Source organism: Trichosurus vulpecula, chromosome 3 (genome assembly GCF_011100635.1).
Source record: "Trichosurus vulpecula isolate mTriVul1 chromosome 3, mTriVul1.pri, whole genome shotgun sequence".
Lineage (NCBI taxonomy): Eukaryota > Metazoa > Chordata > Mammalia > Diprotodontia > Phalangeridae > Trichosurus > Trichosurus vulpecula.
The window spans coordinates 19314116-19331745 of record NC_050575.1 but is presented as its reverse complement, the minus strand read 5'-3'; the positions used below and the strand labels follow the sequence as shown (position 1 = coordinate 19331745).

The 17630-nt window shown below is 40.1% G+C and overlaps 2 protein-coding genes across 2 annotated transcripts in view; one reads left to right on the top strand and one right to left on the bottom strand.

Annotated features, from left to right (window-relative positions):
• TDRD9 (tudor domain containing 9) overlaps positions 1-17114 on the bottom strand; it is a 224348-nt gene extending 207234 nt beyond the window's left edge. Inside the window, exon 1 of the mRNA XM_036751321.1 lies at positions 16863-17114. Within this exon, the coding sequence (XP_036607216.1) occupies positions 16863-17114 (252 nt within the window). The remainder of the gene's footprint in view (positions 1-16862) is intronic.
• Positions 6103-9164, top strand: RD3L (retinal degeneration 3 like). The gene is made up of 3 exons (XM_036751322.1): positions 6103-6501; positions 6923-7229; positions 7914-9164. The coding sequence occupies exons 2-3, from the start codon at positions 6931-6933 to the stop codon at positions 8209-8211; spliced, it is 597 nt and encodes a 198-aa protein (XP_036607217.1). The 5' UTR covers positions 6103-6501; positions 6923-6930; the 3' UTR covers positions 8212-9164.
• Positions 17115-17630: the final 516 nt, after the last annotated feature.

Genomic DNA, 17630 nt, shown 5'->3' with positions numbered 1-17630 from the left:
TGAAGTGCTAGCTGAATCCTTTCCCACATTAACCACACATACAGAGTTTTTCTCCCAAATGGGAAGGATTCATGAAAGTATTCTAGGATTGGGACTTGGAAAGGTATGAGGGTAAAGAGAACAAGGGGCAAGGGATTCAAGAATAAAGCAAAGTCTAGTCGTACTAGATCTCAAACTGTATTATAAAGCAGTAATTATCAAAACAATCTGCTACTGGCTAAGAAACAGAGTGGTGGATCAGTGGAACACAGGAGTGTTATATAAAGATGTGCCCTGCTGTATAATGTTGTGTACAAAAGCCTGCCTGTTCCCTTCATCAAGGATGCCTCTGATATAAGTATTGAATGTTTGCATAAAAGACCATAGCAATTAAGTAAAGAAGCAAAGGCATGAACAGTTTAAAATATTCTCAATTACCTTTCTTCAGAAATAAGATTTGTAATTGTTTAGATCTCTTGCCATCTCATGGATTGTTCAAAGAGGTAATCCCTAAATACGGTGAGGTTCTCCAGATGCTCTGTTCTCTGGTACTGAAAGCTTATAACCCCAAGAATGGGCAGAGCCTCCTAAATGACATTCCTAACGACTCAACAGTTTGGCCTATCAACGTAGACCAAGTAGACAAAAAAGTGTCTATTGTCATGATTATGAAATATAGTCGGATGAACTGCCTACGTACCTTGAATGGTTACTGCTGAAAGACAAGGCTGTCTTTCTCGGAAAATATTAAGAGATCAGGCCAGATTAGACTGCCTCTCAGAAAACGTGCAGTGGTTTGAATAACCCTAAGCATCTTCCTAAAACAAAAGCCTATCTTTTCAACTAATACTTCAAATAATTCAATTAATACTCTTCCACTAATGCTGCATGACTAGGAGGAATATAATAAACAATATAAATAATAAGGGTCTCCAAAGAATTAAAGTTGCAAGTCGCCCAGAGAGCGGACAGACGGACAGACATGTAGTAGACATTATCATATACTAGGTTACCAAAAAATAAATGCAGAGGAGCAGCTAGGTGGCACAGTGAGTAGAGCACTGGCCCTAGAGTCAGGAGGACCTGAGTTCAAATCCGGCCTCAGACACGTGACATGCTTACTAGCTGTGTGACCCTGGGCCAGTCACTTAACCGCAATCGCCCTGCCTTCCCCCCTCCAAAAATAATAATTGTGGATTAATAGTGCAAAGGTATCACCAGAGACGTATAACCAAAAAAGTAGGTGAGCCGATCACGAAGTTATCTTGGGACAGGCAACTGTATGTGCTCTACTGGCACCTCTGCAACATCAAGCAATCTGCAGAAAAATCCCCCAGGCTATCAGACGAACTGCCAATCCAGGATTTAAAGAAGGACATGGGGCACAAACTGCCAAAGACAAAATGATACGGATGAGTTTTTGAACCTTACTGAGTGAATACCCACATCAGTGAGACCGAAGATCCACTTAAGTGGATTTATATCTGTTGATTCACAAATTTGAACATTTCATCAAGTGACCCTAAGGAAGCTAAAAGGCAGAAATGAGGTGCCAGACTATCCCAGGCATGCAGGCACAAGGGACAGACAGAGCCAAGACAAGGGAGAGGAGGTGGAGTCTCATGTGCGAGGAACAGCAAGCAGGCAATAGAGCTGAATCAGAGAGAACATGGGGGAGAGAGAAACAAGTCTAAGAGGACTGGAAAGGTAGGAAGGGGCCAGGGTGTCAAGGGCTTCAGAAGCCAGAGGTAACAGGAAGCGACTAGACTTTACCAACTGGAGGGCGAGGAGGGGAGGGTTTGACATGGTCAGATGTGCATTCTACTTGGATGGCCGAGTGGAGGATCAACTGGACTGGGGAGAGGTGAGGCAGAAAATGAATCAGAAGATTAGAAGGCTCTGGCAGCAATATTCCAGGCAACAAACTGGCCTGTTGGCTATACAAGAAGAGAGAAGCCAAGACGATGAGCATTTACAGAGCACCTGCTATGAGCCAGGCACTGCACTAAACACTTTACTTTATCTGATTTCCACAACAACCCTTCAAAGTAAGTGCTGTTATTATCCCCGTTTTAAAGTTGAGGAAACTGAGGCAAACACAAGTGCTTGCCCAGGGTCACACAGCTAGTAAGGGGCAGAGACCAGGTTTGAACTCTGGCATTCCTGATTCCATGCCCACAGCTCTATTCACCGAAGACAGAAACTACAAGATCTGCCAACTGATAAGATAGGTGGGATTGAGTGAAAGTGAAGAGTTGACAATGACACCAAGACTGCAAGCTTGACTAGCAGGGAGGAGGGGGGAGCCCCCAATAGTAACAGGAAAGTTAAGAAGAGCAGAAGGAATTTGGGGAGAAAGATCATGAGTTCTGGATACTGTTATTTTGAGATGCCTACAAGGCAACCAGCTTGAGATGTTAAAAAAGAGAACTGGTGATACAGGACTGTGGCTCAGGAGAGAGACTAGGGCTAGGAATTACAGATATGAGAATCATGTGCATAGAGATGATAAATGAACCCATGGAGCTGCTAAGAGACAACAGACTTGAGGTAATACAGAGCAAAAAGAAAAGAGGCCACAGGACAAACTACAGGAAGCCCCCAACTAAAGACACTCCTTCTACTGATGTAGGTCTACTAGTCAATCGGTCAGTCAATAAGCATTTAAGTGCCTTCTCATTTTCTTTGCAGTACATAGAGGTTTTATTTGTTCATTCGTTTGTTTTCTTAAATAAATAGACAAGTCATAGTTTTTAAAAGTTGCCCAAAGCACTAAGGGGTTAAGTAGCTCGCCCAGGATCACATAACCAGTCTGTGCAAGACACAGGTAGGACTTGAAGACTTAAGTCTTCTTGCTTACCAGACTAGTTCTGTCCACCATGCTGTCTCTCAGTTTAATGTATTTATTAATTTCTCTTTACCAAGGCTTACCTCATTCCTAGAACCCTCAGCCCATCCCCTCCGTCGTCTTCAGTCTCTGTATCTCCTCATTTCTCTTCCATTGCATAGGTGTCACACATTCTCAAACCTTCATTTATCACCCTCTCAAGCTAGCAGCCTGTGTGACTCTTCCCTTTCCCTGCCCAACTCTTAAAAACGTCATACTCATTCGCTGTCTCAAGCCCTTTGCTACCTGGCTTCTGACCCTATCACTTGAGTGACACCTGAATCTCAAAGATTACTGATAATCTAAACCAGAAGTCAGCAAACTACAGGCCCAACTGTGCCTGTTTTGTACATCCCGTGAGAATCTTTTATTAATTTTATTGTATTTAAAAACGTAACAGGGCAGACTCCTGATCTAAACTCTAAATCCTTTGAACTTTTCTCAGTCTTCACGCTGCTCAACTTCTCCAAAACTTTGTACACTACTGACCATTCCCTTCTCCTGAACATTCGATGCAGTAAACATTTACTAAGTGCTAACTACATACATGGCACAGTGACAGGATACAATCCAATGGTCCTTGCTCTCCAACACCTTACACTGTACTACGCAGATAAAACACGAAAACACAAGTAAATACAAAAGCACAGACAAATTAATTTCAGGAGGGGGAGAGGGCATGAATGCTTCAGGAGAATGGGGAGGAGAGCTCAGGAAAGGTTAACTTAGCCTTGAAAGAAGCAAGGGATTCTAAGAGGCAGAGGCGAGAAAATATTCTCTCCTCCCTTTGTTTCTGTGACCTTGCTCTGTCCTGTTCTTCCTCCTACTAGTCTCACCGTTCCTTCTCTGTTCTTTGGTTAGATCAGCATTTCCTACCCTACAAACATGGACATCATCCCCATGACAAAGAAGAAAGTCCTCTTCTTAGTTTCCTCCTCTACATTCAACTCCTTATTGGTCTCATTAATCACTTCTCTCTACACTGAGGGTGCCCAAGTCCCATAGAAGTCTAATTTCTCCCAAACTTTAATACTGCCTCATAAACTACCTGGTAAATACCCACCTACATATCCTATCGGCATCAGAAACTCAATATGTCCAAAATAAAGCTGATTATCTTTTCTTTCCTGCCCACTCTCCTCCCAAATCACACTTGCTCTTACTTCCAAGGCTCCCTTATTTCTACTGAAGGTAACCACCATCCTCCCACCTTCTCAATTCTTAGGGTTTTTTTCCCTAGATCTCTCAAATTCTGAAATTTAATAATCATTTGCCTTGGAAGGTTATAGTTTGAAATTCTCCAAGATAGATTATACAGTTTCTACTTTTGTATTATTGTCCATTCCTGACCACTCTGGAAGTTCTCTAAAATTAGTTACTCAAAACACAATATTTAACTTTTCCTCTTTTCCAGTATTTTAATCTAGAAGTCCAATTACAATAAGGTCTGCGCTTCCTTCTGGAAACAAACAGATGCTGGACATCTCATGAATATTTGTTAGTTGCTTTTAAGACCTATTACATCCTAAGATTGTTCTTTAATTTTATTTTTATCTATTTAATGCTCTTCACTCTCTTTTGCTCTTCACTATTCCCACTAATGTTTTTCGTTCTCAGGTAAAGTATTGGCTTATATTTCCTAACTGCTCTTTCATCTCTTCTTAAAGATATATATATATATATATATATATATATATATATATATATACATACACACACACACACACATACATATACGTACACACATACATCTATTTTCTTTTATTGAATTACAGACTTCCTTCAATTCTTTTACCGTGTTCATTATCCAATTTATTTTATTCTTTGGTACTTCCATCCCAACCAATAATGTTGCAACTTGAAAAGAGCCTTAAGGCTAAAGAGTCTGGACTCACACACATATATAAACACACTTATGTATAAATGTATATAAACACGCATGTGTGTACATGCACATGTGCCTAACCTGTGTCATGTGCACATACACATGTTGTTTAAATGTGTGCATATACACGTGGGTGCACACATCTGTGTCTCTATACATATGCAGAGATGCACATCCACATATATATGTCCCTGCAATCCACTCGCTTAAGGAATATTCTACTCTATTATACTTCTGATAGAAGTCACACGCTTTCAGAAAAAATAGCAGCAACAAGATAATTTAAAGAAAGAGGTGGCAAGAATCGTTTAAATTTTATCAGAAAATTTGGTAGGACGTTTCTGTCATTACAAACCCAACTCCTTTCATTTTTCATAGTACCATGTACAATGCAATGTGAAAGCCTTCCAGCTGAATATAATGAATCCTGACATCTGAATTTTCCCAAAGTACAAGTAATATGAGCTATAGTAATGGCCATACACATCATTCTTTATGTTGCATGACATCTAGGTCTGCTTTAAACAAAGCCTGCTGTTCCATGGTTCAATTAAACATGCAGAGGAAAAAAGTAATAAAGAAAAAATGATTTCAAAAGAAAAGACCTTATCCACAAAGCAGCATCGGAAAGTAACCTTTACAACATAAAATATGCTTCCCTATAGCAAACAGCAAATATAACAAATGTAAAAGAAAAATCTAGCATTTTACCTTTAACTCTCAAAGAAAAGGAGAAAATATACTGTGACAAAGTTTAATATGCTAAGCCTTAATGTTTTATTCTGACATGACTTACCAAAGCTTTTTAAGTTCTAATAGTCTGACTCTTAGGTATAATAATGGCCTAACTAGGATCATCTTAACTCTTAAAAGAATTTAAAGCATATGTTCTATATTTCAAAGTTTAAGTCTTAAAATATTTGAAATGTTAATAAACATTTATAATGGTTTAAATAGATAAACAAAAAATAATTAGTATTTAGAAAAAATGAACACAAGCCGCTAAAAATCACATGAATGGCTGCCTGCTCAGGATTCCTCGACTATATCTGCTCAATAAAAATGAGTTTTCACAGTATTTCACTGGCAAGGGGATGCTATCATTTAATTTTCAAGTTTTAATAATGAAGTCAAATTTACTTCTCCATCTTCAATTAAAGAAGATAGTGACCTGGCTTCCCAATGGCCTGAAAGTTTAGCTACAGAATAAAAGCAACATGGTTATTTTTAGAGCTCTACAAGCATAAAAATACAGCACTAAACTGTGACCTACAGCTATGCACAGCAAAGCATCACATCATGCGACAGTCTTAACTTTAGCTAGGAGCACATCTGTAGTTGCTTCAGACTAGTGTTATTCATCTCACTACCAACAACATATTTGCAAGCATTTTGAAACAAACATCTGTATCTCTACCTACTTGTTTCAGATTGCTTCCATGGGCAAAACTACATTCAGAAAAAAGATCATAATGGACCTCAAGGAGAATAAAGTCAGTTGTATTTTTTAATCAAACAAGATGAATTAAGCAGCAGCCTCATCAACAAAGAAATCAAAAGCGTATTCCCAACAGAGAAAGTAATTTATCAAGAACTCAGTTTAAAAGGTTAATTAATTAAATAAGACGGGCTGCTTCTTTCAACAGTGGACACATCCAAGAGAACAGGATATGACTGAATAAAGTCTCCACTTCAAGCAAAACTCTTTTGAACCACAACCACCACACACTGGACAGAAACAACTTAACAGGTATGTTTTCATTTTTTTTCTTTATAGAACATAGATCGAAAACACCTATTCTTAGATAATCCTCTCCAAAATGTTAAATCTTATTTATTACTTAATACTCATGGTAGCAAACATTACCAATTATTTTAGAAGTTATTAAACTGAAATAATTCTAGTAGGAAAAAATGTGCTGTACTAACAATGTATTTATGAGAACAAACCATAAGTTTATCCAGTTTTTAAGCTGTCTTGCCTATTTGCCAAAACCTGGTTACATATTGAAAGATTTCATAATTTCCTTTTTCCAATTTTATTTTGAACTTGTACAATGAAATACTACTCTGTATCAAATCCACTTCAAATACATCAAACACTTCCAAGTCTGCCCTAGAGTGATTCTAGAGTCTATTACACGATTAATAAATGTATGTGATTTTTACAGATTATAAAATGCCACTTTTTAGCTGGATGAAGTGGTCAAAAAGAGAATCCCATAAATCCACACACTATCCAGGCTCAGATGTAGTAACAAAGACTCTGCTTCGGGAGCTGACATGGCACCTAAAAGAACGTGAGAGATTAATACAGGAGATTGAAAATGAACAAAAAGTGAAAAAAACTGGTGTGGATTACAACTGGCTAAAAAACTACCAGAATCCCCAAGCAACCATCCCAGCTACTGAACAAAGACAGCTTGAAGCTCTCTGCTCACAAGTTCAACCTTGCCAGACTGGGACTATTCTCAGCAGGTACAAACACAGGATTCTTTTTTTAAGATGTTTACAGACATTAATCTTAAACACCTTATCTACTTAAACTGGAAATTTTAAGCAATTATGTTCATTCTTTAGCTGTATTTATCAAACATGAAAGCAACTATAAAGTCCCTGTATTCAAAGTATGTTTTTATGACTGCGTGGCCCAAAAGAAAATATGGTTTATTCTTTTCTGTATAACAAATACTACCTTTTGTACAAGGTTTCTATACCATCACTGGGTCTGTATTATTTAATACAGTTTCAAGCTTAGAAATGATTCATTTAAATCATAATCCTACAGGTGACAATGGGTTTACATTAATTTTTTTAATCACTTAGATAATGGTCACTACTTTCCTAGCAATAACTACTTTAATTTCAGAAATCTTCCACTAAAATTTTTATATAATGTTTCAAAGGCCACATAAGGATGGAAGAAGAATGAACTCATGTCATTTCTGTACAGAAAACCCTTCAGGGCAAAGTCAGTTTATATCAACAAAACATAAAGGAAAACTAACAAAACTTTAAAGGATTCTAATCCTTCCTAAAAAAAATTAATTCAAAAATATACAGAAATCTCTTTGACCAGTGCTCTGTGGATTTTTTTAAAATGTAACTACAAATACCTTGAGTATTTCAAAGCTAGATATTCATTACTAGTTTTTCTTCTAGATTTCGAGAAGTTTTAGCAGAAAATGATGTTTTGCCGTGGGAAATAGTCTACATCTTCAAGCAAGTGTTAAGAGATTTTCTAACCAATGCAGAAAAACAAAGTCAACAAGAGGAACTGGAAGACACACAGACTACAAACTGTTCTGTCCACTTTGGAGTTCTAGGTGAAAGCACCAAGAATTCAGACAAAGAAGAAATTCCCACTATTTCAAGTTACATTGATAAAAACACAAAAAATATGTTCCCTGCATTCTCACAGAGAATATGGAATCTGCCATATTACTATCCATCAACTTAAGTGATTCATCATCCCTCAACTATTTATTTGTACAGTTTCAAACTTAAACCTACAACATGAAATATAACCTAGAAATGAGAAAATTGATGATTTCATGTTTCCCTTTGTTGCCAGGTAAAAAGTTTACAGTTTTTATGGATGTCCTTATATTTTCTATAATTAGAACTATCCTTAGTTACTGTGCAAAAGAAGTTTTCATTTAGCAGTAACATTTAACTGTTATCGTAGCTCTCTTAAGTAAATGTCTGAAACATTTCCCTGTTTTTACAATAGCTCTAGCATATACTACAGAAAACAAACCAATTTTATGTACTTGGAATGTAACCAACACTTTGTAAAATGTGGATAGCAAGGACAATTTTTTTTAAATAGTACACGTAGAATAAAATGCATGCTTTCAAGTTATCAATTGTACTCACAACATAACAATTATCTGAAACACAAGCAGCATCCTGAAATGCATATATAATCTCCAGATTAACTGAAGGAAATGGTCTGGGTTTTAACCATGTTAATAGTTGGCAGTCTCCTAGAACAAAAATCACACACTACTTAACTTCAAATAGGCTTCCCTCTCAGCTCAAAGTGTAAAAATAACCTGACAACCTTTAAGATTATAATTCAGAGATTCACAATAATTCTATGAAAAAATGAAAAAGACTCATGAATCCTAACCATTCAAGAAGGTGAGTACCCAAGAGACAGACTTTACACAAGGCCCTTAAGGTCAGCAAAAATGAAGAAAATTAAAATTTGAATTCTATCTCTAAATAAACATACAAAAAAAGAATTAAATCCCAAAATTAAGACCTCTGTACAGACAGGGGCAAATGCATAAGCTCCAGTTTCTCCCTCACCAAATTTCTTTTAAAATTTTTGGTTTTACTTGAATTAAATCTCAAACCCAGTAATAGCAGTAAATGTCCACAAGGGCAGGCCTTAATAAAAATCAAGATGACTCAAATGTAAATAAATCCAACTGTGGATCCAAATAAAAAAGGAAATTCATATTTTAATATCTCATTTCTCTCTTGTATTTGTTATTTACTCTTTAAAATTCTTTAAAATTTACAAATTCTTTCTGGAGAAGCTTAAATCTTTGAGAAAAACAGAGGTCTGTGGCCTTATATCTATCAGTAAGGCCCTGAAAAAGGAGGCTTCTTGGAGCATTTACACCACCTTTCCAGATCTCCACTTCCTCTCTGTAAAATAAGAGGTTAGATTAAAGTCTTGGGTCCTTCCCAGCTCCAGAATGAAAAAGGCCAGGAGAATGCAGCACTGTAAGAGTACCCACAGAGCAAGTGTTGAAAACTCAAGTATGCTCTGAGAACTCCCTCTGTATGATGGCACTGAAATAGCTATCCCCTATTCACTGTGACACCTCAGACCAAAAAGGTTCTAAATGAACCCACGAGCCTGCTCCCTGAGGAGCTTCTAGGTATCTACTGAAAGAGGAAAAATGGCGATTCAGAGACCCAGAAATATTTGCAAACAAGGCTCTATCAATGCTTTCCCATCCCCTAGGTCAGAAACAAGATCTTTTTAAAATCAACTATTTTCACTCCCACTTGATAAGACTATAGACCATAATAAAGAGACAGACTCAGGCTTCATAAATGTTCCTCCTAGGCCCAGTAAGAGTGGCGTGGGGAATGACAAAAAAGATCAATGGATGGAAGTTATAAAGAAACTGGGCTCAGGCTCAAAGGCTTAACTTCCTAATAACTGAAAGTGGAATGAGTTTCTTCCATAAGTAGTGTGTTCTGTGTTACTGGAGATGTTGAAAGAGAATACAGAGGGTGACCACTTAACAGAAATCTCTTTTACGACATCCCTAACGAGGTAGAGTTTGCACTAGATGACCTCCAAAGTCCTTCAAACGCAGATTCTGTCATCACAGTCCTATCCACCATCACCAGAGTATTTATTTTGAGCTAACCACGTACCATGTTGCGTTACAGTTATGGGGGTGGATCCGGGGAGTTCCTGATCAACAAACCAACTGTACTTGTTATAATGACTTTGCATTTACTCCAGCATTTAATGCAGTATCTTTACACAGTGGAACTTAATAAATGTTCAGTGAAGTCAAACTACAAGACAATAACGTTTAAAAGTCAAGTCTAAATTAGAATGAATTAAAATTAAAATTTTTGGTTGAATTTAAAATGAACAACATTGAAATTAATTTCCTCAGAATATCCAAGCTTTTCAAAAACCTAAAGAATGAACACGATAATCAAAGGACACTTATAGCCATGTTCTCTGGCCTCCCTCAGGGGGGAAAAAAGGAAATGATCGTCTAGGAAAGTATCTTAGACAAATTTTCACAAGAGATGTATTTCTCACATTTTAGGCATTCTAAGGGGAGGCTTACTATTTCTCTAACTACCCTTCTGTGCAGCAGCTCCTAAACTTTCACAATGGTAGAACCCTTCAGCTTAAGCCGAACCCTTGTGGTAAACCCTCTAAAATCATGTTTATGCCTGTTAACAAATAACATATGGTTCATTTCAAGCAGACTGGAGGTATGTTTCAGGTTTCCTAGCAGCACAATTTGAGAAACATTGCTCTACTGAATCTTTTTTTAAAGTAAATAATCATTCTAATTTAGCTTTTTAAAAAGTCTAATTTAGATTTTTACATAATAGATACATCCACAATCGGTAAAGGAATCACCATTAAAAGGTTACTACATGCTTACAAACAAGTTTTTTGGGTTGGGAGGAGGGGTTGTGATCTATGATTTCATTGGGGAACTTCCAGTGAAGAAACATCCTCTACATATACAGACCTGCAGCTCAGTCTTAAGAGAGGTGCCTAGGGCAGTGAGAACTTAAGTGACCTGACCAGAATCACAACAGCTAGTCAGTAAATAAGCATATATTAAACACCTACCATGTGCCAGGCACTGTACTATATGCTTCGGGATACAAGGAAAGGGAAAAGAGTCTGCTCTTCATTCAACGTGCAAACAATTATGTCCAAGCTAGATACAGGATAAAGTGGAAATAATCAGCGAGGGGATGGCACTAGAATTAACAGGAATCAAGAAAGGCTTCCTGGAGAAGGAGAGATTTTAACTGTGACTTGAAGGAAGCCAGGAGGCAGAAATGAGGAAAGAGAGTACTCTAGGCAGGCTGGAGTTAAGAGTCTTGGGCAAACAGCAAAGAGGCCAGTTTCACTGCAGGGCAGAGTACATAGGGGAAGGTGCTGGGAGTATAATGAGATTGGAAAGGTGGAAAGGGACCGGCTTACGAAGGGCTTTGAATGCCAAACACAGTGTTTTCTATTTGAGATGACAGAGAGCCAATGAAGTTTACTGAGTATATGTGTGAGGTAGGGGATGTGATGTGGTCAGATGAGTGCTTGAGGAAGAGCATTTTGACCACTGAGTGAAAGATAGACTAGAGTGAGGAGAGACTTATGGTGGGGAGATGAACCAGCAGGCTATTGCAACAGTCTAGGCATACGGACGATGAGGGCCTGCACAAGGGTGGTAGCGGCATCAGAGTGGAAAAGGGGGAGCAAAGCTGCAAAGGTAACATCAACAGGCCCTAATCATAGCTCAGATACTGGGGGGTGGGGGGAGGGCAGAGAGTATAAGAGAGTATGAGAGAGAGAGAGAGAGAGAGAGAGGAGTTGAAGATGATGTCTTTGTTAGGAGCCTGAATGACTGCCCTCAACAGTAAAAAGTCCAGGAGCAGGAAGGGTTTGGGAGATAACAAATTTAGTTTTAGACATGTTGAGTTGAAGATGTCCAGGGGACATCCAGTATGAAGCGTCCAACAGGCAGCTGGAGAAGCAAGACTGTAAGTCAGCAGAGGTTAAGGCTAGATAAACAGCTTTCAGAATCATCAGCATAGAAATAATAATTTAATCCATGGAAGTTGACAAAATTTCCAAGAAAAATAGTTTAAAGGAAGAAGAGAAGAAAACACAGGACAGAGCCTTGGGAGACAGCCATAGTTAGCCGGACTTGACCTGGATAAAGATTCAAAAAAGGGAACTGAGTAGAAGCAATCAGAAGGGTAAGAGAAAAAACAGGAGTGAGGAGTTTCACGAAAACCTAGAAAGCAGCAAATATTTAGGAGGCAATCAACAATGTCAGAGCCTGCAGGGAGGTGAAGAAGGACGAGGATTAAAAAGGGCCGTTCGATTTGGAAATTTAAGCTATCACTTGATAACTCTGAAGAGAGCTGTTTGGGTTGGATGGTGAGATCAGAAGCCAGATTAGAGAGACTTAACCATCTCCAAGGTCTCTAAAATCACCTTGCATTACAGCCCTTATAGAGAATCTTCCACTTCAGTCGGACTAACCCTTCTGCAGTAGCTCACAAGACTTGTTACTCCTACCTTCCAAAATTTCCAACTAGGCCCTGGCCTTTCCTGCGAACACCTTTCTCCTGCCTAGATCCCTTACCTCCTTCAAAACTGTACTAGAAACTCTCCTCTAAGCCCGAACCATTCTGATGACTCCTTGAACTTAGTTTATATTACATTCATTTTTACTGCCAATTTACTGTAAAATGTGCTCTTCTGGTATAATGGAGAGAGCATTGCACTTGCAATCTTCTAACTTGAGTTCCTATTGTGGTTCTGACTTTACTGTCACTTCAACGCTCTGGACTTCATTTTCCTCATCTTCAAAATGATGGGCCTGGAACAGATAGATCACCCCCAAGTTCCATCCAAGCTCCAAATTCTCTTATTTCAGCCGTTGGAGAGCTCCTTAAAAATGACGATTATGCTTCATAACACCCCTGAAACTCAACACTGCCAATAAAATTATAACTTATTAGATGACTTCTCTGAACCTCCATTTCCTCACCTGTAAAAATAGTAATAAATACTCGCAGGGTTGCTGTAAGGATGCTGTTTTAGAAATGTTAACCATTTATTACTCTCAAGAATGCAGGGATAACTGTTAGTCAATATATGCCAAGTGGTAGAATCACCAAAAACATGCAAAGGAACTCTGAGATAGCATGGAGTAGTGGAAAACTGGCTAGACTTAGAGCAGGAACTGGTGCTGAGTCCTAGCTCTGGCCCTTATCAGATCTGTGATTGAGTCTGTTTCCTCACCTGTAAAATGGAATTAGGAATGAATACATGTCCTACATAAGGCACAGGGTGGTGAGCCATGTTCTCAAACCTTAAAGTACTATGAAAATGAACAGACATTCTTATTCATATAAAAATAAGCCCTAGAACCAAAATCATGTATAATGAAATATTAGTTTCAACAAACATGAATTCAACTGCACCAGCATAACAGAAGTACTACTACTGAACTGCAGGGGGAAACTAAATGTGTTGTGGAAAACAAATAGGTTTTATGTGTTCTTTACTAATACAGTAAAATGCACAACGAGAACCCTCAGTGGCAAAGGGCACAGAAAACAGCCAGTTTTTAGACTGTCCTGAGACCATCAGAAATCTGGCCCTTGGTTACACTTAATGCCCATGACAAAATTACTATGCTTTAATCTTTTTCAAGTCACTATAATAATTTCCCATATCCCTCACTGATATCTCATTCAAGGCAAGGCCATTTCCTCCACTACTTCTGCACTTTTATTAGCAGTTAACACGAAGCGAATTAGTGTGGTTTCAATTAAGAAAATGTTCTGTAGACTTTAAAGCACTGCAGAAACACGAGTTAATTCAGTTCAACTAACATGTTAAATATGTATATGTACAAGGCACTGTGCTTAGCACTTAAAATACTAAGGTAAAAAAAGGACAAAAGACCCTGGACTCAGGATCTAACATCGTAATAGGAGGAAAGAAGACAAAGCCCAGCCACAACGTTACCTGTGTCTTCTTGGCGGAGCCACTGCTTTGGGCCTGAGCTTTCCCCTCTGTAAAAAGAAGTGATTGTACTAGATGGTCTCTAAGATGCAGCTTTCATTCCTAAGAACTTGCGCACTAATGAGTATGATGCAGGGCAATATGTGATAAAAGCCAGGAAAAGCCAGGCGAAGTGCTATGACAAGTCTGAAGAGGAAAAGATTATGTATTAATAGGCTCACAGATTTAAAATTAAAAAAGTCCTTTGAGTCATCAAATCCAACTTCCTCCCCTTACACATAAGGAAACAGAGTCCCAGAGGCAAAGTGATATTTGCCCAAGATCACAAAAGTAGTCAGTCAGTGGCAAAGACAGTATTGAAACTCAAGTCATCTGACTTCAAATTCTGAGTTCTTTCCATTGTACTGACTTCTTTTCCTCTCAATTAAACAAGAGAGGCGGGCCTCCAGTAGTGGAAACAGCTCAAAAGGTAACTGAATGTCAAAGGTGGAAAGTGCTTTTAATTTCGAATGATCATTAAATTTCAAGGATATACAAGGTCTTAGAACTCAAAAGCCTCAATTCCAGAAACTGGAATAAATCCCTCAACAAGCACTTCTGATCAGTATAGGTCCTGTGCCCGGCACTGCAGATAGAATACAAAGAATGAAACAATCCCTACCCTCAAGGAGATTCCATTCTAATGGGGGAGGCAAATCCACAGAGAGGAGAAATACCATAAGCAGTTTGGGAGAAAGGGGACTGGCAGCTGGGGATGGAGGGGGCGGGGGATGGGAATCAGCAGAGCACTAGTGCACAAGATAGTACCAGAGCTGCATCCTGGAGAAATGTGAGGCCAAGAACATTCTAGGCATGAAGTCGGAATGTCAAGAATGAGCAAGAGTCAGAAAAGGCCAGCTTGGCTAGATCAGAGACTGTGGGACGGAGAATAAACTAGATTGAGAGTGGAAAGTTAGATTGAGGCCAGGTTGTAAAAAGCCTTAAAAGCTAAGGAGAGTTCACCTTTGACCCTAGAAGTAACAGGAAGCCACTGGAATTTGAGTGGGAGAGTACCATAGTGAAATCTGTGCTTAAGGAAAATCACTTGGGCAGCGGCGTAGCACAGTGATATGAAACTTAAATAGAATCAACCATAAGGCTCCTGGTGGGACATCTATACTGACTTAGAAAACCACATGTTAATATGATTTATGTTTTAGTGTATTTTTATTTATCTTGTTAAATATTTCCCTATTCCATTTTAATCTGATTCTAGCTGCACTCACTTTGATACCTCTGGTATAAAGAATGTACTGGCCAGGGAGAAGACAGATTATGGCAGCAATCTAAGCCAGTGGTGATAAGAGCCTGAACTAAGGTGGTGGGCTGGGTGACTCCGTAAGTCAGAGAGAAGAAATATTATGGATGTAGAAATAGCGAGTTTTGGCAAATGACTAGGGGGAGCTAATCAAGGTCCTGAAATAAGAATAGTAGTATTTCTCATAGAAATAATTAATTTTCTCACTACTTTCCATTTAAGAACTCTTCTATTTGAAAAATACACTTCACTATCCCTCCATAATTTGCTTATTAATTCACTCTTCTCTGTTATTCTGACCAGGCCTAATACCCTTCACCAACCTCAGCAAGAGCCCAAATTCATCATGAGTAATGTAGTCAGAGGATCTGGGCTCAAATCCAGCTCTAGAACATACAACTTCCATGCAAGTCCAGTCTCTTTAGGCCTGTTTCTTCAATTATAAGATGATTACCTCTTGGGTCACTTACAGCCCAAATCTATAATCCTACAACGAACCCAAAATATGCCTTTAGTCAAACAAGAGAATGAAGTTCATGAAGAAAGAATTTAAATTTCTAAAAAAAAAATTTAATTTCTTAGCGTAACCTAACGTTTTCATTTTATGCCAAGTACATATAAAAGTTTTTTTGAAATGAAGAAAGGGAAAATGAGGGGAGGGCGAACACTGGACGCTGCACCAGAGAGAAAGGAGGCAAAAAGATAAAGCAAGCCTTCTTCACAGCCTTCAAGATGCTTACTAGCTGTGTAACCCTGGGTAAATCAGTTTTTGGGCCTCACTTTCTCCCTCTGTAGAACAAGGGCAATACTCATAACGACCACCTCGGAGGGTTGCAAGGCTAGCACTTGGTAAATCTCAACACACTAGGAGAAAACACTGAGCAATTCAACAAAGGCTGTTGCGGTAAGAAGTTAGAAATACGGCGGGTGCTGATCAACTGAAAAACCAACCGAACAAAAGTGTGGCCCATGAATGTAATGGCATGTAATCGGTAAGAAGAGCCTAATATTAATGTTCAGAAAAACTAGGCTAGACGCCTATTAAGTGGCACAGCTAGTGAAGGACGCAGAAGGAACCCGATCCACAATGCCCACGATCCCCACGACCCTCGGCCTGTGAGGCTAAAGCAAATCCCACCGCTTTCCTCGGAGAGACAGAGCAGTAGAGAAACACGTTGTGGTCAATATCTTGGTCGGTTTCACTTAATCACACTTGTTTGTTACAGGGGGTTACTAAGGATGATGGATGTGAAAAGGAGGGGGGGAGGGGGGAGAGGAAGAGAATGAATAAGAGACTTTTTTAAGAAATAGTTACAATTGTTCATTCCTTCCACTGGGGCGTCCTTCCCCTCTTTTAAATCTCCCCCCAATACACAGCCCCTCCCCATTTCTAAAAAAGGGTCCCCCCAGCCCCTTACCCGCCAACCACCGGGGAGGCCAAGGCTCGAGCATGGGCCTGTTCGCTGCCGATGATGCCGCCTGAACCAGAGGCCTCCCGGTCACTGGGGTATGGTCTCCGCGCCTCTTCTTCCGTCCTCGCCTCGGTTTCAGCTTCGAAGGCTTCGGCTCCGGCCTCGGCCTCGGCCTGAGCCAGGGCCTCTGCTTCCAACTCGGCCTGGGTCAGGGCCTCTGCCTCCACCTCGGCCCGGGCCTGGCCATGATAAGCCTGCGCCCCAACCCCGGGAGGGCCGGCAGGAAAAGTGGGAGGAGACCCCAGGAGTTCCACATTGGCCACCGTCTTGCCGATGGTGAACCAGTCGTTGATCTGGTCGAGGGTCAGCTTGCGCAGCATGGTCGGGTATGAACGGACAAGGGGGCGGACTGAGCACGACAGTAGACGCGCTCCACACGGGCAGGCTTCGCCCCGCGTCTGGTGGGAGCCAAACGCCTGCAGGAGAAATACCAGGCTACTAGCCCCGCCCACCTGCCCCTCCCCCTTCCGACGGGGAGGAGCTCCTCCCCCCACCCCACCCCACCCCCCAGCACGTGCGCCACCAGGTCCCTTCGAGTGCTGCCCTCTCAGGCTCCAAGGTTCAAAGCACCCTCTTTTTTGGATCTGGAAAAACTGAAATTCTGGCTGTGGGTAAAGCTGTCCGAGCCTCACTCCTTCACAGTTCACCTACTGCGCACGTGCACAGGTGCACATTCGCCACCCCCCCCACCACCCCTGCCCCCCCTCCCGCCCCCCCCCACAGACCCGCTGGCAAGGCGTCCCTCCCGCCACGTGCCTCTTGAAACATTTTGAAGCAAAGCCAGAATTCTCATCCTTACTGGTCGTTCCCTGGTAATGCTCATGCGTGCCTCGGGG

Coding starts and splice junctions, on each gene's coding strand:
- RD3L (XM_036751322.1), top strand. CDS start 6,931: ATGCCACTTTTTAGCTGGATGAAGTGGTCAAAAAGAGAATCCCATAAA. Junction 7,230..7,913: donor ACTGGGACTATTCTCAGCAG/GTACAAACACAG, acceptor TTTTTCTTCTAG/ATTTCGAGAAGTTTTAGCAG.